The sequence below is a fragment of the Arvicanthis niloticus genome, chromosome 5 (genome assembly GCF_011762505.2).
Source record: "Arvicanthis niloticus isolate mArvNil1 chromosome 5, mArvNil1.pat.X, whole genome shotgun sequence".
Classification (NCBI taxonomy): domain Eukaryota; kingdom Metazoa; phylum Chordata; class Mammalia; order Rodentia; family Muridae; genus Arvicanthis; species Arvicanthis niloticus.
Window position 1 is genome coordinate 13,471,283 of NC_047662.1, and position 20,704 is coordinate 13,491,986.

The window sequence follows — 20,704 nt, forward strand, 5'->3', positions numbered from 1 at the left end:
AGCCTGGGAGGGGGGAAGGGAGGGCGTTGATTGGTGGAATGCGCACCTGTCCGGGTGCACAGGAGCTGCTGCTGCTGCAAACAAAGAGTCTGTGTTAGAGGAACCGCCAGGCAGGCAGGACCTCTGCAGGGCGGACTGAGAGGTAAGGCGCTGACTGGGTCAGGCCGGGCAGGGAGGATGCAGATAGCAGTCACAGAAGCTCACCACCCCTCAAGGACCTCTTTCTGGGTCTGGAGGCTTCCTGCTCTCTGTGGAACTGAGCTGAGGAACACGGGGTACTGAGGGATGGGTATGGGACATTAGAACTATCCATGGGGACGGAGTGAAAGGTCCATCCCTGAGCAAAATGAATGCTCCGAGCAGCCTGGAGTCCCAGGAGAGCAGCAGCGGGGGAGCCCCAGCACAAAAGAGCTTCTGAAAGGGATTAGGTCCCACCTGCTTCCGGACATGGATCAGATCTAGAAGCTCTGCTCCAGGCATGCAGTGCAACACTGCACCTCCTGGGTGTCAGAGCCTTTGTAGAGTGAGCACACAGAGATGGGTGAACCCTCCAGATAACACCCCCCACACCAGCAATCCACAAACCCACCCAACAGCATAAGGCTCTACCTTCAGTTCGGAAGGTGGAGTATTGGAAGAACCCAGAAGCACAGAGCGGCTGTCACCAAGCAAGTGGTTGTTGATCTGTTATCCCAGGACGGATGGAAGAGCTGGTGGGGCTACGTGAGGGCTCACCAGGGAAGCCGGTGACTCTGCAAGAGTTATGGGGTCCGTGTCCCCGCATCCGCCGAGGCATCAGAGGTGAGAGCTGGTCCCACTTCACCTCCCCCTCCTCCATGAAGTCCCCTTAGGATATCAGTGACCCTAGACCCAAGACCACTCTGTTCACTTCTGTCTGCCTACTTAGAACCTGACCACCCTTATTGTTGGCAGAGAACAGGCCCAAGTGCTGATGCCTACAACCAGAGAGGGCCAGCTTCCTAGGCTGGGTTGGCAGCCAGTGGCCAAGGGGATGGCGGGGGCCTGAAGTGCAGATGGTCCATAGGCCCTGGGGGTGACAGGGTCCTATGCTTCCCTTCATGGTTGCTAAGCCTCAGAGTCTAATGAGATATCAGTAAGAGGTATAGTACCAGCCCCTCGTCCTCCTCTGCCACCTTGACCAATCTTTTATGAGGCTCCAGTGTGACCTGAGGTGGAGGGACACCTACCTGGAACCCACTTCACTCTCTACGTATCCCACTCAGCCCCTTCCATGACCCAGAACCCTGCCTCATCACCTCAGACTCCAACTCTGGGCCCCTAGCTTGCTGTGGCTACCCAGAGCAGGAGCAGCCCCCCAGAGAAGGAGCTGTGACCCCAGTGTCCTGTCCAGGGGGCCTAGAGTGGCTGAAAGAGCGGCTGTTCCGTGTGGGTGAGGACTGGTACTTCCTGGTGGCTCTCGGAGTGCTCATGGCTCTGATCAGCTATGCCATGAACTTCGCTATCGGGCGCGTGGTCAGAGGTAAGGCCTCTCTGGCACGCATGTTGCTCGGGGCGATGGGATTCCTATACATGCTTGGGATACCAGCCAGACAGCCATGGGCAGTGGGGTGGGCAAAGCTGTGGGGAACCAGGCCTGGAGTTGGTGCTGGCTTCATATCTCAGCAGCTGTGTGACCCTGGCAAGGCTCCTTCCACTCTCTGGGCCTCAGTCATCCCATCTGCATAATGGGAGATATCCCAAATGCCTTGCTTTACTTATGGCTACTGTCCCATCTCCATCTTTTTTCTCTCCCTCCATGCTGCCGGCTCAGTGGGCGCCCACTTCCTCTGGACACTCGGCTGCCTCACTATGTCCTTCTTTTGGTCTTTCAGGGACTCTGGGTTGGGGGTTTGGGTAGGTGCCATCACTGGTTACTGGACAGATGGGAAACTGAGGCTCAGTCAAGTCACTGAGCTGAAGTCTCACAAGCAGGAAGATATGAACCTAGGAACCTGGTCACCCTCCTCTCAGTGTGTGGCCTTGGGCCCTTTCCTGGTTTATAAGTGGGTGTTGTAGTGTCTGCCTCCAGGGCTGAGGCTCTGGGTGGCCCCCTGACTGCTGGTCATCCTCCAGCACACAAGTGGCTGTACAGGGAGGTTGGGGACGGCCACCTGCTCCGGTACCTCTCCTGGACCGTGTACCCCGTGGCTCTTCTGTCCTTCTCCTCCGGCTTCTCACAGAGCATCACGCCCTTCTCTGGAGGTGAGTCATAGTCACCTGGTCTCTGGCCAACCTGCCTTGTCCTGCGGTCCCCATGAATCCAAATCTTTGCACATCCGAAGGGGCTTCTCAGGAGGGAGGCAGGGAAGAGTGACCTGGTTAGGGAAGCGGGCTTGGAAGAGACATGCCATCTGCCCAAAGTCACACAGGGAGAGGGACAGCAGGTGACTTCACCTGCAGGAACACAGCTCAGAATGTCAGGGCTGGCTGGGCTTAGGGAAGCAGCCGGCTCCGGGGCCCAAGAGCAGCCTTTAGCCTCAGCTCAGGAACATCTCCCAGGTGTCTCTGGTGGCAGCCTGATAATCCCCAGGTCCCCACCCTGCTGCCGACTTCAAGGTCCCCTCAGAAGACCCTCAGCTCTCTCTCCTGACAGCTGAAGTTATGAAATCTTCCTCTCAGGGTGTGTGAGGTCCAGGGGGCTGGTGTCAGAGAGCGCTATGTGTTTAGTCTGTGGCAGGCACAGAGATACTCGCTTGGAATAGCAGTATTTAGGAAGCAGAAGCAGGAGACTGGCTGCCATTTTCAGGCTAGTCTGGGCCCACACAGTGAGACCTTCTTGAGAGAGAGGCAGCTATTCCTCTGGAGATGTGTCTGACTTCCTCTGATCTTGTTAAGCAGGGTTGGGATTGGGATTGGAGGAGAAGGAAGGGAGAGAGGGAGAGAGGGAGAGAGGGAGAGAGGGAGAGAGGGAGAGAGAGAGAAAAGAAGAAGAAGAAGAAGAAGAAGAAGAAGAAGAAGAAGAAGAAGAGGAGGAGGAGGAGGAGGAGGAGGAGGAGGAGGAGGAGGAGGAGGAGGAGGAGGAGGAGGAGGAGGATATAAAAATAATGTATACATTGTCTTTCCCTTGCCCCAGGGTCTGGACTCCCAGAGCTGAAGACCATGCTGTCCGGTGTGGTCCTGGAGGATTACCTAGACATCAAGAACTTTGGGGCCAAGGTGGTGGGCCTCTCCTGCACCCTGGCAACAGGCAGTACCATCTTCCTAGGCAAAGTGGTATGAACAAGGCAGGCCCACCGACCTTCCTCCCTGTGTCTCCATGCCTCTGGAAGCACAACTAAGTCTCCATGTGTGAAAAGAGCATCTGAGGATAGCCCTGGGGTTTGGGGTTGGCCTAAGACAAGGCTGTAAATGAGGAGGGTGTTGTGTCTGGGCCAGGCTTGTGGCTCTTCTTACCCTGGGCCTTAAAGAGGAAGAGGAGGAGGGAGAGGAGGAAAAGGAGGAGAAGGAAGCGGAGGGAGGGGGGAAAGACTCATGTTCCCCAGCCCATGGACCCTGGGCCTGCATCATGCCGCCCCCTGCAGGGCCCCTTCGTGCACCTGAGCGTGATGATCGCTGCTTATCTGGGCCGCGTGCGCACCAAGACCATCGGGGAAACTGAGGTGAGGGGAATAAGAGAGAGCCCCTTTGAGACTAGAAGGGGAAGCGCGCTAGTTCTGATCCCAGGGTTCTGCTTTCCCCAGAACAAGGCCAAGGAAATTGAAATGCTCTCGGCGGCAGCGGCAGTAGGCGTGGCCACAGTCTTCGCCGCCCCCTTCAGCGGTGAGAGCTCTGTCTTGTCGGGTCCGTGGTCCTGTCCTCCCCAGCTTCCTCATCCTCCGGCCCCCAGCTGGCTCCTGATCCCGGCAGGAGAACCTTCAATCCTTTCATCCCAGGGTGGTTGGGATAGGCTGTCCTATTGCTGTAGGCTTCCTTTGAACTCACCGTGGGCCTGAGCCTGGTTTCCCCAGGCTGGAAAAATGGAAATCCTCACGGTCCTACCCTGTGGGTGGGGATGGGGACATGCTGACCTTCTTGGTTTGAGTCAAGCACAAAGGCAATAGGGGTCTCCAGCTGTCCAGGCGGCAAGCAGCAGGTGAAGGAGAATGACCCCCACATCCTACAGCTAAGGAAAAGGGGTCCTCTTGAGCCGCGTGTCCCCTAGGTGTCCTGTTCAGCATCGAGGTCATGTCTTCTCACTTCTCCGTCTGGAATTACTGGAGGGGCTTCTTCGCTGCCACCTGCGGGGCCTTCATGTTCCGTCTCCTGGCGGTCTTCAACAGTGAACAGGGTGGGCACCATATTGGGACCTAGTCTCCACCCTCTCTCTTCTGTGATTCCTCCCCCATTGTCTCCGCCTTCCGTCCCCTCTCCATTCACCTCTTCTTTCCCTTCCTTCCTTTCCTCCTTTCCTCCTTTACCCCCACCTTGGTTTCTGGAGCATCTAGACATTAGGTCTAGTCTGGGTCTGAATCCTTACCTATACTAAACTAAAAGAAAAATCAGGTGTGTGTATGTGAGTGTATGTATGTGCACACCCATATGTGTGTGACTCAGTTGGTCTATGGCTTTGGGCGACACTGGAGGGACGTTCTCAGTCTGTCTGCACCTTGGTCACCACAGTGTCATGGAGAAGGTTAAACAAAATCCAGAGAACACGTGCATGGGGACAGTCCAGTTTCTGGGGTCAGGACTTCCAAGGGAGCACAGCTTTAAGCCCAGCATGGAATTTTCCTATAAGAATCTTCATGGCTATGACTCTCACTACAATCCCTCATTCCTCAATCATGAGGGCCTGGGGGTGCTGTACTATCTCTGAACTAGTGTGTAGATTCCACCAAGATCAGCTAAAGCATGCAGGCTGGGCGGGCCCTGTGCCCGTGAACAGAATACACACGCGGTCAAGGCTGGAAGACACTGAAGTTTTCCTCTGGGTAGAAGGCTGTGTGACAGGATCGGAGACCTCAAGGATCTCCACGTGTTCTTCGGGAGGGACACTACAAATGACTCCTTTGACCTCGACATGTCTCCTCTCCCGTCCCCAAACAAGCACAGCGGATAAATCATGCTCGACCCTGATTGGTTCTCAATCGCCACATTGTTGCCAGAGCGGCACCCAGTCATAGCTTGTGCTCTGTGCTCAAACACTCACCCTCCTCAAGAGGAAATGCCATGACAGACACGGAGATGGAATAACAAATTTACTTATATTTTGGTCAAAACTGGAAGGGAACCACAACTTGAGGAGAAGCTGAGAGAAGAGAACACATGCAGGCGTAGAAAATCTTCTGATATGTCAGAGCGCCTGTGGCACCGAATCTTCCGGTCTGACGTGGAGGAGTTTTCTTGGGGTAGTCTCAGTTGCTAGCACCTAAGCGGCTAGTTGCTCTCTCCCTAAGCCTCTAGGCAGACAGATGGGACCTACCAGTGCTGGGCTGAGAGGGAGGCTCTAGGGGTGAAATCGCTATGGCCGGCTGGACGGCAGGCCCAGGTTCAGAGCCAGAGTCGTTTGATCTCAGGGTATGGTGCTCCCTCCCTGGTATGGGCTATTCTGGGAGATGCTTTGGGTGGGGATAAGTGTGACCTCAGGCCCTCCCCTCCCCTCCCCCTCCCCCAGAGACAATCACCTCCATCTACAAGACCAGATTCCGAGTGGACGTGCCCTTTGACCTACCTGAAATCTTCTTCTTCGTGGCTCTGGGGTAAGTGGGGTCTCAGGCCCCGACAGCCTAACTGGGCTCCTCCAGATGTGAACTGGGGGCCGCTCGGGCTTCACCCTCACCGCCCCCTCAGGTTCATCTGTGGGATCCTGAGCTGCGCTTACCTATTCTGTCAGCGAACTTTTCTCCGTTTCATCAAGACCAACCGGTACACTTCCAAACTGCTGGCTACAAGGTAGGTGAAGGCTGGCAGGGAGCCCCCACTCCCGACCTTTTGTAGCAAGCCCGAACCCTGAGTTAGAATCTTACCCACAAGTCCCTTGGTACCTTCCATGGAACACCTCACGGCGTACACTTCCTCACTAATCCACCCCACAAGACATCTCATGACCCACTTACTGGAAACCAAGCGAGTCATGGAACCCTTCCCAGCATGCATTGTCTCCTCTCTCTGAGCCCCCTCTCCTCTTGATCTCAGAGTTCCTCTTCCTCCCTCCCAGCCTAGCAAGACCAATTCCCGCCCTGGCCTGGCTGGTCTGTCCTCTCTGTCCCCTCTGTGTCCCAAACCTTTGCCCAGCCCTCCCTTTGCCGATCCCCTCCTCCTGGGCTCCCCCACCTTCCTCTCTGGAGGGGGGTTTGTCAGTTTTTCTGCCCTTGCTCGTCATATCTCTTTCCTCATTGTGATTCCGGAGGTTGTGGGCTTGCCTTTGCTAGGGAGTTGTCATGTCTCCCTACATGGTGGGGGAGGAAGATGGCACAAACGAGAGAGGTCTCCCTTTCTCTCCCAGCAAGCCGTCCTACGCAGCTCTGGTCGCTCTGGTCCTGGCCTCTGTCACCTATCCACCTGGTGTGGGCCGCTTCATGGCTTCCCGGGTAAGGGGCTCTGAGCTACTGGGATGGGTGGTGAGCCCCATTTACTGTCTCCTCTGTGCAGGTCTCATTCATCCCCCCCAAAACTCTCCAGGGGTAGCGGCAGGGCCATCCTCGGGGGTTCTCATCTGGGAAGAGATAGAGTCGTCGAGGCTCAGGTAGGCGAGGGGCAGTTGGGGACCCGCTGACCTACTGCTGCCTCTGCCACAGCTGTCCATGGCGGAACACTTACATTCTCTGTTTGACAACAACTCGTGGGCGTTGATGACCCGGAACTCGTCCCCACCCTGGCCTGCTGAACCTGACCCCCAGAACCTGTGGTTTGAATGGTATCACCCACAGTTCACCATCTTTGGGACTCTGGCCTTCTTTCTGGTCATGAAGGTGAGTCCCTTCTGTGGATCTGGGTAGGACAGGGCTGCCTTCACGAACAGACACTGGAACACCGTCCACTTCCAACCTGAACCTGGCCCACTGTGCTCCCAGAGACGTCACATTTGCATCTCTGGCCTCGGATTCCCTTTTTTACTTTTAACTCAGTTTCTTCATCTTTACGATGAAGTAGCTCGGCATCCTTAAAGAGGAGGGCTTGTAGCATGCCTCAAAAAAATGACCACAGCACTAGAGGGGTGGGATCAGGAGGTTCCCTTAGGGCTCACTGTTCTGTCTGTCTAACCTAATCAATAAACTCCAGGTCCGTAAGGGTCTGTCTCAAAGGAGGTGGGCAGTAGTTGTAAGCATAACACCCGAGCTTGTCCTCTGACACACACACACACACACACACACACAAATTTTCACATGCACTTTTAAAAAATGAAGCCATGGGCTAGTTTCTCTTTCTACCCAAAGAGCCGGCCAAAGGCAAGAAAATGAGTGACCTAACATGTGCCCAGCACACAGTGGGCACTTTAATAGGGTTGGGTTACTTCCCCCGTTGGATGTCTTCCATAATTTCAGTCAGTACTGCAAGCCCAACACGGGCATCCCTTTCTCTGGGAAACCCCCACTTCTGCCTCTGTTGTCCCATCCCCCCACTGCCCACTTCTGCCTCTGTTGTCTGTAACCTCTGTCCTCTGGTCCCCTCTCCCACCTCCGGCAAAGTTCTGGATGCTGATTCTGGCCACCACGATCCCCATGCCTGCCGGGTACTTCATGCCTATATTCATCATTGGTGAGTCTGGATCCCAGGAGGTTCCGGGAGCACAGGTCATAACCCTGACCCCCACACACCGCCTGTCTCCCAGTGGGTACTGAGAATGAGGCAGGGTTCCAGGGTCTTGGGGGTCAGATCGGCCTGACCGCTCCTTCACTCTGAGTCTATGGCAGGAGCTGCCATCGGGCGCCTCTTGGGAGAGGCCCTGTCTGTCGCTTTCCCAGAGGGCATTGTGGCTGGCGGAGAGGTCAATCCCATCATGCCTGGGGGCTATGCTCTGGCCGGTGAGTGAACCTGGGCCCTTCAAGTGACAATACCCCATGGGCTAGAATATAATTGAAGGAGTGGATGCTTGTGTATGGCCTGGAGTGGATTGCACAGTGTGTGCCTCTCAACTTCCAAAGCCCCGGCATCCTCTGAACCTTCCCCCCTCCCTCTCCCCACCCCTCTCTCTCTCCTTTCTCTGTGTAGCCCTAGCTGTCCTGGAATCCATTCGGTAAACCAGCCTCATTGAACTCAGAGATCTGCCTGCCTCTGTCTCCTGAGAGCTGAGATTAAAGGCGTGCGCCACCACCCAGCTCCCAGCTCTTTCTTAGCTCCACTCCTTTCCCATCCCCCCACCCCCTCTGTATCCCTTTTCTCTTGCCATGTCTGGGCACCTTTAGCAGTTTTGAGTATATGCGCTCCGGACAGTCCTGCCCCTAGCTACAGTCATGCTAAATTCACCTTGCCTTCTGTGTGAGCCTGGTCCCTGGCTAGAGTCACTCAATACGGTTCTGTCCCTGCAGGTGCTGCTGCCTTCTCGGGGGCGGTGACCCACACCATCTCCACAGCGCTGCTGGCCTTTGAGCTGACTGGTCAGATCATTCATGCGCTGCCAGTGCTGATGGCCGTGCTGGCGGCCAATGTCATCTCTCAAAACTGTCAGCCCTCTTTCTACGATGGCACCATCATGGCCAAGAAACTGCCATACCTGCCGTGGATCCGTGGCCGACAGATTGGGTGAGCCTGGGATGTCCAGGTTGATGTGGAAGTTAAAGGACACATTCCCACCCCTGACACCACTACAATCTCCCTCAGCCCATTATTTGGTCCCCAGAGCCTCATGGGCTGGGAGAGAAAACCAGAGCTTGGACAAGTCTTCCTTCAGGTCACAAGGAGGTTGAACATCAGCTAGGAGAGGCCTCTCTCCTCCCTCTCTTGCTCTGCTTGCCCAGCTAAGTGGTCAGGAGCTGGGATGCAGACGGGGTCAGAGGTTCTTCCTCAACCAGAACATACTCAGCAGTTTCTGTTCCCAAAGCAGCCATGATTGAGGCCCAGGATCCTCTGTGGCCCTGTCCAGCTTCAAACGCACACAAGCTGCTGTCCTCCAAACCTGTTACCTTGCTGTCATACGGGAGTGACTTTTCTCATGCTCTCAAACCTTCTGTAAAATTCTCTCGGGCGTGAGGAAAAAAAAAAAAAAAAACTAAAAGAAATTCTTGTAGGGCAGAATTGTGTGAGGTGATCCAGCCCCCACTGAAGCTGGTGTTGGAGAGCTGGGGACACAGATTGTGCCCTTTCGTGAACCGTCTCTGTGTTCCTTCCCATCGCAGGGTCCTAAGTGCTACTCATTCCTTCAGTCCCCCTGGTCTTGCACCCAGAAACCAAAAATATGTGTTACTTTTCTCCTTGGTACAAAAAAACACCCAACAAAAGCAACGTGAGGAAGGTTGGGAAGCTCATTCTGGCTCATTCTGGCTCACAGTCTGAGGGTGCACCGTCCATCATGATGGGGGAAGGCATGGTGACAGGAATGTGGGGCAGCCGGTCACGTTGCATGCACCATGCTGAGAGATATAAATGCTGGTGCCCACTTCTCTCTCTCTTTCTTTTCTTTTTTTTTTTTAAAAGATTTATTTATTTTATTTATATAAGTACCTTGTAGCTATCTTTGGACACACCAGAAGAGGGCATCAGATACCATACAGATGGTTGTGAGCCACCATGTGGTTGCTGGGAATTGAACTCAGGACCTCTGGAAGAACTGTTAGTGCTCTTAACACCTGAGCCATCTCTTCAATCCCACTTCTCTCTCCTTCTCTTTCTTTTTTCTTCCTTCCTTCCTTCCTTCCTCCTCCTCCTCCTCTTCCTCCTCCTCCTCCTCCTCCTCCTCCTCCTCCTCCTCCTCCTCCTCCTCCTCCTCTTCTTCTTCTTCTTCTTCTTCTTCTTCTTCTTCTTCTTCTTCTTCTTCTTTCTTGAGACAGGGTTTCTCTGTGTAGTCCTGGCTGTCCTGGAATTTACTCTGTAGACCAGGCTGGCCTCAAACTCAGAAATCCACCTGCCTCTGCCTCCCAAGTGCTGGGATTAAAGGCGTGCACCACCACTGCCCAGCTCTTTCTTTTTTTAAAAAAAGATTTATTTTATGTAGGTGAGCACACTGTAGCTGTCTTCAGACACACCAGAAGAGGGCATCAGATCCCATTACAGATGGTTGTGAGCCACCATGTGGGTTCTGGGAATTGAACTCAGGACCTCCAGAAGAGCAGTCAGTGCTCTTAACTGCTGAGCCATCTCTCCAGCCCTAGCTCTTTCTTTAGTATTAAGTTCAGGACAAAGCTCACAGGATGGCACTGCCCACACTTAGAGACAAGTGACACAGCCTAGAAACTATTTTGCTGAGGTCTCATTCTATATCTTGTTAAGTTGAAGGTAAATATTAAAGTACCAACTGTCACACCTGGGTGCTCTCCCAGCCTGGTTCCCTGTCTTGTCCTGGGGGCTAGTGCCCCCACTGCAGGGCTGCTACATGCCTTACTCTGCCCACAGCTCCCACCCTGTGACTGTGGGTCACTTCATGAACTGTAACCTTACCACACTGGCCAAGGACATGCCCCTGGAGGAGGTGGTCAACGTGGTGACCTCCACAGATGTGTCTCAGTATCCCTTGGTGGAGACCAGAGGTACTCAGCGGGGGTGGGAATGGGGGGCGCTGCGTGGGAGGCTGGGTGGGGGTTCCCTCTAAGTGTATTGCAAAGCAGCCTGGGAATGGTTGTTGGGATTCTAGTCAAGGATGACACAGCCATCCGCAGCTGCTGAATATCCACGTCTAAAACTGAGCAGGCAGGACAGTTAGCCGCTGTGCCTCTCAGCCTGTGTTTCCTCATCTGTAAGCTGGGTGAAAGGTCCCAGGAGACTGAAAATTCTCTAAATGTCCTAAATGAGACACAAGAACTCCCAGCACAAGGCTGGAGAGAGAGCCTATTGGTTAAGACCACCGCTGTTCTAACAAGACCTGGCCTTAGTTCCTAGCACTCCCAAGGCAGCTTACAACCGTCCTTTACTCTAGTTGGGGTGGGGGACTCCGGCGCCCTCTTCTGGACTCTTTGGGCACTGCACATAACATGTGTAGTCCACATATTCAGGCAAAACATTCACACACATAAAATTGAGAAAATAATCAAATCTTTAAAAAAAAAAAAAAGTACCCAGCATGTTCTTGGCACATAGTAGCTGCTCAGATAATGTGACTTCCATTTTTATAACAAGTCCCTTCCTCTGTGCTTCCTAGAGTCTCAGACCCTGGTGGGCACTGTGGAAAGGACTCACCTGGTGCAAGCCCTCCAGACCCAGCCAGCTTCCTGGGCTCCAGGCCAAGAGGTGGGCACCCGTGCCAGGTGTGGGGACAGAGTGGGGGTGTGGGCAGGGCTATGAAGCGAGGGAGGAGTTCAGGGGTCAAGAGCCTTGGAACTGCTGGCTGGCTCAGGCCACATTGTCTTTCTCCAATTCCCAGCGATTTCTCCAGGACATCTTGGCTGGTGGCTGCCCCACACAGCCAGTGACCCTGCAGCTGACCCCAGAGACCTCCCTGTATCAGGTAAGGGAGAAAAAGGGTGGAGAGGGGGGACCTGGTAGGGGACTCAGGCTCCACATCCTCTCTCTGTGAAGTGTTGTATACACACACACAATATACACACACACATACACACACAACACTTATAGACACATACATACACACAATACATATACACATACATACAGACACAATATACACACATACAGATACAACGCATACACACAATATATACACATAGACACACAACACATATATACACATACATACACACAATACACACACAGACACACAACACATACACACAATACACACACAGACACACAACACATACACAATACATATACACACATACATACACACAATATACACACACATACATACATATACACACACAACACACACATACAACACATACATACACACATAACATACATACATAATACAACACACACACACACACACATTCATCTGCAGATGCGCCCAGCAGCCCCAGCCTGGGTCATCGCCAGGATTCCTGAGGTGATACAGAGATAGGGACCTGAGGGACCTTGGGGAACGAGTGCTTTGGGTAGAACACGTGTTGTTAGTTAGAAGTGTCCCATGGAGCTGAAGAGAAGGCCCAGCTTTAGAACTACTGGCTGTTCTTCCAGAGGGTCAGGGTTCAATTCTCAACAAGCACACGGCAGCCCCAGTCCTAGAGGACTCAGCACCCTCTCTGGCCCCTAGTGGAATGTCATACATGTGGTACACAATCATGCATGCAGGCAAAACACCCATGCACATAAAAAAACAAAACTAAACAAATTCTGGGCATGGTGGCACACACCTTTAATCTCAACACTTGGGAGGCAGAGGCAGAAGCAGAAGCAGAGGCAGAAAAATCTGTGAGTTTGAGGCCAACCTGATCTACATAGTGAGTCCCAGGACAGCCAAGGCTACATAGAGAGACCCTGTCTAAAAAACTAAACAAACAAAAACTTTTAAAGAAGGTTTTGAGCATCACACAGGGACCCCAATTGAGGCCCTTCCCCCCATCCTCCCGTGTGAAAGCTGCTAGATTACCTAGCCTCTCAGAGCAGGCACTTGGAGTGGGGTGGGAGTGATGGACACAGCCTAGGAACCTGGCTATGGCCCCAAGCTTTCTGCCAGGGCCTGATGTCCTTGAAGCCAGGTAACCTGGACCAAAGATTCCTTCTGCCTGAGACCTTGCTTCTTATGTGGAGTCTGGCTCCCCCTAGTGGTCAGACTAGACACTGATGTCTGGACTCTGCTCTTCCATTCACCTGGCAAGAGAAGTGTGTGTGTGTGTGTGTGTGTGTGTGTGTGTGTGTGTGTGTGTGTGTGCAGAGGGGTGGTGTTCCCTGACTCCGTCATTGCCTGTCAATCCCCCTTGCAGGCACACAGCCTCTTTGAGCTGCTGACCCTTCAGGCGCTGTTCGTGACGTCACGGGGCAGAGCTGTGGGCTCTGTATCCTGGGTGGAGGTAATGGGGTCTTGAGGGTGGACAAAGTGTGTGTGTGTGATGGGGGGGCACCAACGGTCCTCTTTCAAAGCTACACGGAACTCTGAGGTACCCCGTTCTTTGGATTAAAGTGGCCACTAAGCCTGGAACATCAGTTACCAGCCTGACACCTTCTAGGTTAGGCGCCAGCAGTAAATCTACAGACTCAATGATTATGGGGGTGCTCTCGATAGAGGCCAGAGGTGTCTCCATCCCCCCAACCTGCCCTTCCTCGGTCCTTTTTTCTCTATTGTAGCTGAAGAAAGCCATCTCCACCTTGATCAACCCACCAGCCCCCAAGTGAGCCAGTGTGGGGGTCGGAACAGGAACCCAGCTGAGGGCTCCAGAGGCTGCACAGAGCCCCACCCCTCTTCCCTCCCTGCCCCCACCCCTCCAGACCAGCTCAGCTCCTCAGAGCATCAGGGTTAGCTGTACCCAGCTGAACAGGGTTCCATATTTATCATGGTCCACCCTGAGAGGACAAGACAAATCTCACCCTGGTGGATGTGCCTTCAGAGATTATCTGCTCACAACCAGTAACTCCCGAGAAAATAAAAGTTAAGCTGACTTCCAGAGCCACTGTTCAGCCATTTTCTCCCGCAAGAGTTTGCATTTGGTTCCTTGGGTTCTGGTGTTGGCCTAGGTTAAGCTCGTGGGGCACCTGGTGTTCACAGAGCATCACAGGCTGGGCCTGGGATCCCTCAGCCTCCACACCTTATAATGGGGAGATGGAAGGGAGAGAGAGTCTTTACCAGGTCTTCTGACGCTTGGCCTCACGTATCAAAGGACCTTGTATGTGTGTGGTTCTGCCCTCCAGACTCAGTCTCCCTGACTGTGGTGGTACAGCTGGGTAAAGCAGGGTCCCTGGGGTGTGTCTCTTTGCAACATCAAGACACACCGGGCATCCTCCACTGAGGCCTCTCTGGTGTTTGTGTGTTGGAAGTAGAAGCCTTCACTAATCCCTCAGACCCTCATCCAGGCCACAGGAGCATGCCTTCCCCAGAAGAACCATGTGGAATTCATCCAGGGTGAACACACTACTTTAATGTTACCAGAGAACCCTGTGGGAGGGGGGGCGGGGGGGCGAGGGAGGAGACGTAGGTCCTCTTGTCTGGGGAGCATGGAGGGTGGTCACAGAGGAACCAGGTAAGAGGAAGGACAGACAGACAGTCCAGAGACTGAAGAGAGTCCAGGAGAAACGGTCCCACCTTCCATGAGGCAGGTACCCAGTCTGAATGGGGAGGGCTGAGCCCAGGTCGAGGTTGTCTCCCCAGACCCCCTCCAAACAATCCTCTTAATCTTTCCGTGGTATCCTCCTGGGGGCCTGACTGTCATCTCTCCTGGGGCTGGTTGCCCTGGTGTCTGCTTAGAGTCTTGGAGCAGGCTGTTGGCAGGTCCATGGAGGCACTGGCAGTCCACAGGAGTAACGGCCACCATCCCTGCCACGCTCCACCCTGTGTTTGTACTGAGGAGTCCAGAGATGCCCCGTGGTACACTGGTACAGCTGGGATCCCAGCAGGGTGTGCAGACAATGGACTGACCAGCTTTGCCTCAGTTATAAAACACTTCATCTTCCTCTTCTGAAAGAGAGCCACTGTCCACTGACGGCAGCGAGCCATGCAGGTGGGCCCCGCCATCGGGCCCCTGGGCCCCTGGCAGCCGCTGCCGGTGCTGCTGGGTGGGACTTGGGGGCTCCTCTGGTGAGGGCCAGCCATCGTCCAGGGTGAGGCCAGGGGAGCAGGCTAGGAGGCTGTCGTCCTGTGAAGGGCCGCTCAGGAGGCTGTCCTGAAGGTAGATGTTCTCGAGGTCTAAAATACAGGGGAAGAGATGGGATTCTGCATCTCGTGTCCTACCTCCCTGGGTATGGGAGGCCGGGCCAGGGTGAGGAGGCCTGTTATGTCACTGTTAAGCTATACGACCTCAGGCAGGTCTCCAAGTCTCTCTGAGCTCAGTTTTCTCCCCATGACAGGGAGCAGAGAAGGTCAGAGCAGGCAGTGGGTATTGCGACAAGGGGTTCTCCTTCTGGTCCTCTGTCCCTTACCCTCCCAGTCATAGGGAGAATCATGTGAGATGAATCAAAGGAAGGTTCATCGGGACCCAGGTTTGGGAAAGCAACACCTACAATCCAGCTAGTGCCAGCTCAAGTTGCACCCCACCCAGTCTCTCCTTTTTGATCAGGACAGTCCCTGGGAGTGTGCGAGCCAGAACTACCAGCCCCAGGTTACTGGGGAGGAATGCAAGCCACCTGGGAGAAGGGGGAAGAGGGAAGGAAGGAACCCTGTCTTGGGTGTCGCCCTAAGGGTTGCTTCACCCACCCTGACTTGATGTCCCTGCTGTACCTTGGAGTTGGAAGGCACCCTGGGTACTGGCCTCGGGCTGCAGTTCTTCGTCATCCAGAGAGGACCAGGCACTCAGAGTAGCCTCTGTGATGGCAAACTGCTCAGCAACCCCTGAGGTGGGGGGCAGCAGGATTAGTCTCAGTGAGCACACAGGTGGGAAGGGGCACTCTATGTCTACGTGGGCCTCTCTGAGCCATCCTTCTGTGCCCAGGAAGCCATGCAGTGCCCCACCCGCCACCCTGTGCGTTTACTGCATGTTCACTCAGACCCACCTTCAGGCTGTAGACCCAGCTTGTGGCCTCCCTCTCCCTGTGCCCCCCACTCACCTGCAGCAAAGCGTGCTTCACGCAGCTCGTCCGGGAGGCAGCAGTAATGTTCGTCCTCTGCTGGGGACAGCTCCCAGCCTGACTGCTGGGCGCTCCAGCCTTTCCACTCGATGAGGTGGGCCACTCGGCCACGGGCCATGGCCGTGGGCTTTGTGATGTGGTCCTTGACGCTCTGCACCACCCCTGTGAAGCCATGGATAGCTACTGGGTGACTGTCCCATTGTAAGCCCCAGCTTATGACACCCAGGTACCTCAGAGCATCCTATAACCGCCGCCAGTTCCTCTCAGAACCCACACCCTGCCCTGTGCCTACCGCAGCCTGATGCCCCTTCCTTCAGTACATGTCCTGCCCGTTTGTTTGCCCCCTCATCCCCGATGTCTTATTGGATCTGAGTCTTATTCCCAAACTACTCCTTTCTCCGGCCGGCCATGTGACCCAGCATCTTCCACTCATGATTAACAGTCAGGGAGTGGCCCTGAGCTCCCAGCTCTGTGGACTTAAGAGTCTGGTGAGTGGAGGCGCATCAGGGAGTGCTACCTGGAGGAGACGGCCTGGAATTGGGCTCTCTGAAGGTCTATTGGGGTGGGACGGATGGTGGCCAGGTTGACCGGATTTCACAGATGAAACAGGATAAAAGCTACAGAAGAGTTGGCTCAACACCATACAACCAAGGCTGCGATACAGGGCCAACAAGAGGCCGGGAGCCTCCCAGCAGCCAGGCAGGGACTAGCGAGCCAAGGTGAAGACTTGGAATTGTCTATACGGCAATGGAGAGCCATGGCCATGGCACAGCCAGACAGGAACCAGGGAAGATATAGATTAAATCTGTTACTTGGGATATGAGTTGTATCCCAACGGAAAGACCGAAGTTCAAGGGTGGAGATGGGAGATGGGGCAATTGGAGGACATCTTAGGGACCCAGCAAGAGGCAGCGTCAGGGCTAGACAGGAGAAAGGCTGGAGGAGCTGACAAGCTGACAGGCAGGTGTGGAAGGTGATGGGGACAAGGAAGACGGCAGCAGCAGCTGAACATCTCCACTGACCGAGCTGGAGAACGATCTGGGCATTCCCAGATCCCCTAAAGCCAGGCAGGCAAAAGGCCTAGGGGAACCCGAGTTCCAAGGTCAGGTGAGACTGCCACAGGAATGAGGGACCAGGAACGTGGCAATAATGGAGATGAGGAAGGAGGGGAGACCTGCTCCCCCTCCCCCCGTGGGGTGCTGGCTGCAGAGCGTTTGGGGAAGGGTGGTGTTTCTCGGGGCAGGAGAGGTGGATGGCAGGAGTTTTGGGATGAGGAAGCTGCAGAGACAGAGATGGAGGGAAGCAGCCAGGCCCTCTGGGAACATGGAAAAATCTGGTGTGGTGGAAGTCTACAGCGTGGGGCCGAGCTCTGTGGAGAGGCTGATGGGCCAAGCAGCCTGGTAGGCGGCATGGAGGGCTGCCTGGAGCCAGAGAATTACCATAGCTTTGGGGGTGGCCTCGCGCCCTCAAGATGGCCTCATGGGCAACTGGGGACTGAATGGGGACTGGACAGGAAGCAAAATCAAGCCCAGACACTTGATCTTCAAGTGCCATTGAGCCTAAAGACTACCATGCTGCAGTGGGCTGAGGCAGAGAGAGTCCCACAGCTGTAACCAAGTCTCCACAGAGCAAAATCCTCAGCTTCCTTCACTCCCCAGGGATCTGCCTAAGAGCAATCCCCCAGGGGGACACAGTCCCCACCTCAGGTTCTGCTTCTAGGGAACGAGACCCAGGGTGACGTGGGAGACCATGAAGTTAGATACCCACAGCCTGCACCCTCCCCTCTGAGCCATCTCTGGGGCCTGAAAACGCAGCAATTCAACTCCCGAGAGAGGAACCCAGCTTAAAGTCTGGCAACTTAGAAAACGTTAAACCCAGCATGCCTGTGTCCCTTTGTCGTCTGTGGCACATGTCCGTGGAAGAGCATACAATCTCTAAGGGCTGGAGATGGGCTATCCTGACCTACCCACAAGGGATGAAGTGGCCAGGGCAGCCACGCTGTAGTTGCTGGGGCAGGCTCTAGAATCAGATATGTAGCCATTGGTGGTCTGGAAGCACCTCTGTAGAAAAAGGAAAAGGGGGTAGGTAGGAAGGCAGAACAGACAGGCAGAAGACACCCCTCACCCCATCCCCATCCCACCCCTGCAGACCATTATTATAACCCGCTCATCAGAAGATGGCCAGGGATCAGCCACAGAAAGTTAGGGAGGTCCTATCCATTCCCTCAAGATTTCCTTCTGGGCTGGCAGGACTGTGGCCTGGGCTGGGCACAGCAGAGGAAGGAAGGGAAGGTGATGTCAGTTGGGCTGGCTGGACTTGGGGCAAGCAAGCACACTGACCTGCCAAGGATCCCAACAGAAATCCATCTGCTTGTCCTGAAACAAGAGGAGAAAGGGGATTAGTCAGAGCTGGGGCACTCGGGGTGGGGGTGGGGCGGTGCGCACATGGCTATGTCCTGAAGTCCTTCAGGGCAAGTGGATCCACCTTGTGGTGTTCTGAGAGGTCAAGATGTAGCCACCTTACAGGGCCCCTTGCTATACCCAGACCCCTCTCTACACCTTCCTGATCTACACGGAGGATCTTCGCTTGCACTCTTGAGAAGTTCTTGACAGATGCTAAATTCTTCTAGGCTGGCAGCAGAACCTACCGGCGAGGTTGAGTTACTTTGGATGGAAGACCCCTGGGGCGGGGCTGTGTTTTCTAAATAAATCTGGCCCAGTCCCTGATGCCCAGCCCAATGCAGAGCCTCGTCCAGCTGAGTACCAAGCCCTTGGTGCCCCTACTGCCCAGGGAGAAGCTGGGATTGGCAAGAAAGAAAGGAATTGAGAATGGTTTCTGCTTGCTTCAGAGAAATAAGAGAGCAGCCGGAGTCAGGGCAGGCGGGAGGAGAGTGATGGATGGCCAGTTACCTTGCCAGCAACATGGTCCGGAACAATGGCGGGTGGGCGGCTGGAGGGCAGGTCCTGGTTCAGGATGTCTGTGCCCTGGGGTCTGGGGCAGTTTTTGTGGGCACTTGTGAACAGATCTGGAAACAGTAATGACAAGAGAAATTAGAAAAACCCCGATTAGTGACACGGACGGCAAAGAAATAGAAGCTTTTGAGCAGGGGGGACCTCAAACCATCTCTGCTTTATGTCTGAAACAGACTTGGCCAAAAGATGGCTGAATGGATAAGATAATCAGTCATGAAAGGATACAAAATGAATACAGGAAGACCAGTAGTATTAGAAACAAGCGTGGGTTATAATGCACACCCATTGTCCCAGCTCTGACTGTGAGGCAGGAGAAACATTGAATCCCAGGAGCTGGACCAGCCTCAGATACAAAGAATCATATTAATTGCATACTTGGTTCTCTCTCTCTCTCTCTCTCTCCCTCTCCCTCTCCCTCTCCCTCTCCCTCTCCCTCTCCCTCTCCCTCTCCCTCTCCCTCTCCCTCTCCCTCTCCCTCTCCCTCTCCCTCTCCCTCTCCCTCTCCCTCTCCCTCTCCCTCTCCCTCTCCCTCTCCCTCTCCCTCTCCCTCTCCCTCTCCCTCTCCCTCTCCCTCTCTTTCTCTTTCTGAGACAGGCTTTCTCTGTGTAGTCCTGGCTGTCCTGGAACTCACTCTGTAGACCAGGCTGGCCTCAAACTCAGAAATCCACCTGCCTCTGCCTCTGCCTCCCTAGTGCTGGGATTAGAGGTATCTGCTGCTACCACCTGGTTGACATTGTATACTTTGTAAAAAAAAAAAAAAAGAAAGAAAAGGCTGGGGTTGGAGATGTAGCTCAGCGGGTAGCGTATTTGCCTAACTTGTATAACATCCTGTATGCATCTGTAATTCCCCGCACTCCAAGGTAAAGTCAGGCAGACCAGAAGTTCGAGGTCATCTCTGGGTATGTGGCAAGTTTGAGGCTAGCCTGAGCTACATGCAACTTCATCTCTGAACTAATAAATAAATGTCTGGCTCCTTCTCTTCTGCCTCCGTCTGGAGACAGAGACTTTCTATGTAGCCCAGGCTATCTTAGAGCTTCCTGCCTCAGCTTGCTAGGCAGCTGGAACTACAGGTCTGGGTCAATGGACCCCCACCATTGTAATTTTTTTTTTTTTAACTTTACATTTTTGAGACAGGATCTCATCGTGTAGCTCTAACCAGCCCTGACTGGCCTAGAACATTCTATGTAGACCAGCTGGCCTTGAACTCGCAGAGACCCACCTGCCTCTGTCTCTTAAGAGCTAGGATGAAAGGGGTGTGGCACCACACTGGCATAGATTGTTTAATTTAAAAATGTTGCCAAGCAACAGTGGCACACACCTTTGATCCCAGCATGAAGAAGACAGAGGCAGGAGGATCTCTGTGAGTTTGAGGCCAGCCTGGTCTACAGAGTGAGTCTGAGGATCTGGAGAGATGGCTCAGCAGTTAAGAGCACTTCCCGAGGACCTGGGTTCAGTTCCCTGAACCCACAGTGCAGTTCACAGCCGTCTGTAACTCCATTTCTTCTTGAGGATCCGATGCCCTTCTCTGGTCTCTGGGTATCCATGCCTAGTGTGCAGACATTCATGCAGGAAAACACCATACACAGAAAATAAGACTTTTTGTTTTTTAAGGCCGAGTTTCCCTGTGTGGCCCTGGCTGTCTTGAAACTCACTCTGTAGACCAAGTTGGCCTTGAGCTCAGAAATCCACGTGCCTCTGCCTCTGCCTCTGCCTCTGCCTCTGCCTCTGCCTCTGCCTCTGCCTCTGCCTCTGCCTCTGCCTCTGCCTCTGCCTCTGCCTCTGCCTCTGCCTCTGCCTCTGCCTCTGCCTCTGCCTCTGCCTCTGCCTCTGCCTCTGCCTCTGCCTCTGCCTCTGCCTCTGCCTCTGCCTCTGCCTCTGCCTCTGCCTCCTGGCTGCTGGGATGAAAGGCGTGCATACTGGCTCAGCTATATTTTTTTTAATGTTCTTTACTCTTTTTAAATAACTTAGATTAATATACAGACACATTCTATATTTTCTTTTTACTTTGAGACAGAATTTCCATGTTTGTG

The 20,704-nt window shown here is 54.0% G+C and overlaps 2 protein-coding genes across 8 annotated transcripts in view; one reads left to right on the forward strand and one right to left on the reverse strand.

The window, feature by feature from the left end:
- Positions 1-13,591, forward strand: LOC117708921 (chloride channel protein ClC-Ka). Of its 6 annotated transcripts, none has more exons than XM_076933838.1 (20): positions 1-142; positions 697-801; positions 1,304-1,501; positions 2,095-2,223; positions 3,095-3,234; positions 3,543-3,620; positions 3,702-3,780; positions 4,163-4,288; positions 5,615-5,699; positions 5,791-5,892; positions 6,446-6,530; positions 6,738-6,911; positions 7,629-7,698; positions 7,854-7,964; positions 8,469-8,682; positions 10,489-10,622; positions 11,231-11,319; positions 11,453-11,536; positions 12,912-12,998; positions 13,273-13,591. In XM_076933838.1, the coding sequence occupies exons 2-20, from the start codon at positions 702-704 to the stop codon at positions 13,318-13,320; spliced, it is 2,133 nt and encodes a 710-aa protein (XP_076789953.1). In that variant the 5' UTR covers positions 1-142; positions 697-701; the 3' UTR covers positions 13,321-13,591. The 6 variants fall into 6 exon arrangements, with proteins under 6 accessions (XP_076789953.1, XP_034358808.1, XP_076789950.1 ...); XM_034502917.2 differs by having other exon boundaries at positions 1,373-1,501; XM_076933835.1 differs by having other exon boundaries at positions 34-142; positions 597-801.
- Fam131c (family with sequence similarity 131 member C) overlaps positions 12,320-20,704 on the reverse strand; it is a 16,793-nt gene continuing 8,408 nt past the window's right edge. Inside the window, exons 1-7 of one of the 2 annotated variants that reach the window (XM_076933841.1) lie at positions 19,993-20,210; positions 18,612-18,727; positions 18,042-18,077; positions 17,669-17,762; positions 15,682-15,864; positions 15,356-15,466; positions 12,320-14,824 (exon numbers count right to left, since the gene is read on the reverse strand). In XM_076933841.1, the coding sequence (XP_076789956.1) occupies positions 14,568-14,824; positions 15,356-15,466; positions 15,682-15,864; positions 17,669-17,762; positions 18,042-18,068 (672 nt within the window). In that variant the 5' untranslated portion in view covers positions 18,069-18,077; positions 18,612-18,727; positions 19,993-20,210 and the 3' untranslated portion in view covers positions 12,320-14,567. Of the gene's footprint in view, positions 14,825-15,355; positions 15,467-15,681; positions 15,865-17,668; positions 17,763-18,041; positions 18,078-18,611; positions 18,728-19,992; positions 20,211-20,704 lie in introns of those variants that run through there. The other variant, XM_034503611.2, reaches the window with a different exon arrangement.

Excerpts from the sequence above, each read along its gene's own strand:
- LOC117708921 (XM_076933838.1), top strand. The coding sequence starts at position 702 with ATGGAAGAGCTGGTGGGGCTACGTGAGGGCTCACCAGGGAAGCCGGTG. Across the intron at positions 1,502-2,094 it reads TATCGGGCGCGTGGTCAGAG|CACACAAGTGGCTGTACAGG; the intron begins GTAAGGCCTCTC and ends GTCATCCTCCAG. Across the intron at positions 11,537-12,911 it reads CAGAGACCTCCCTGTATCAG|GCACACAGCCTCTTTGAGCT; the intron begins GTAAGGGAGAAA and ends TCCCCCTTGCAG.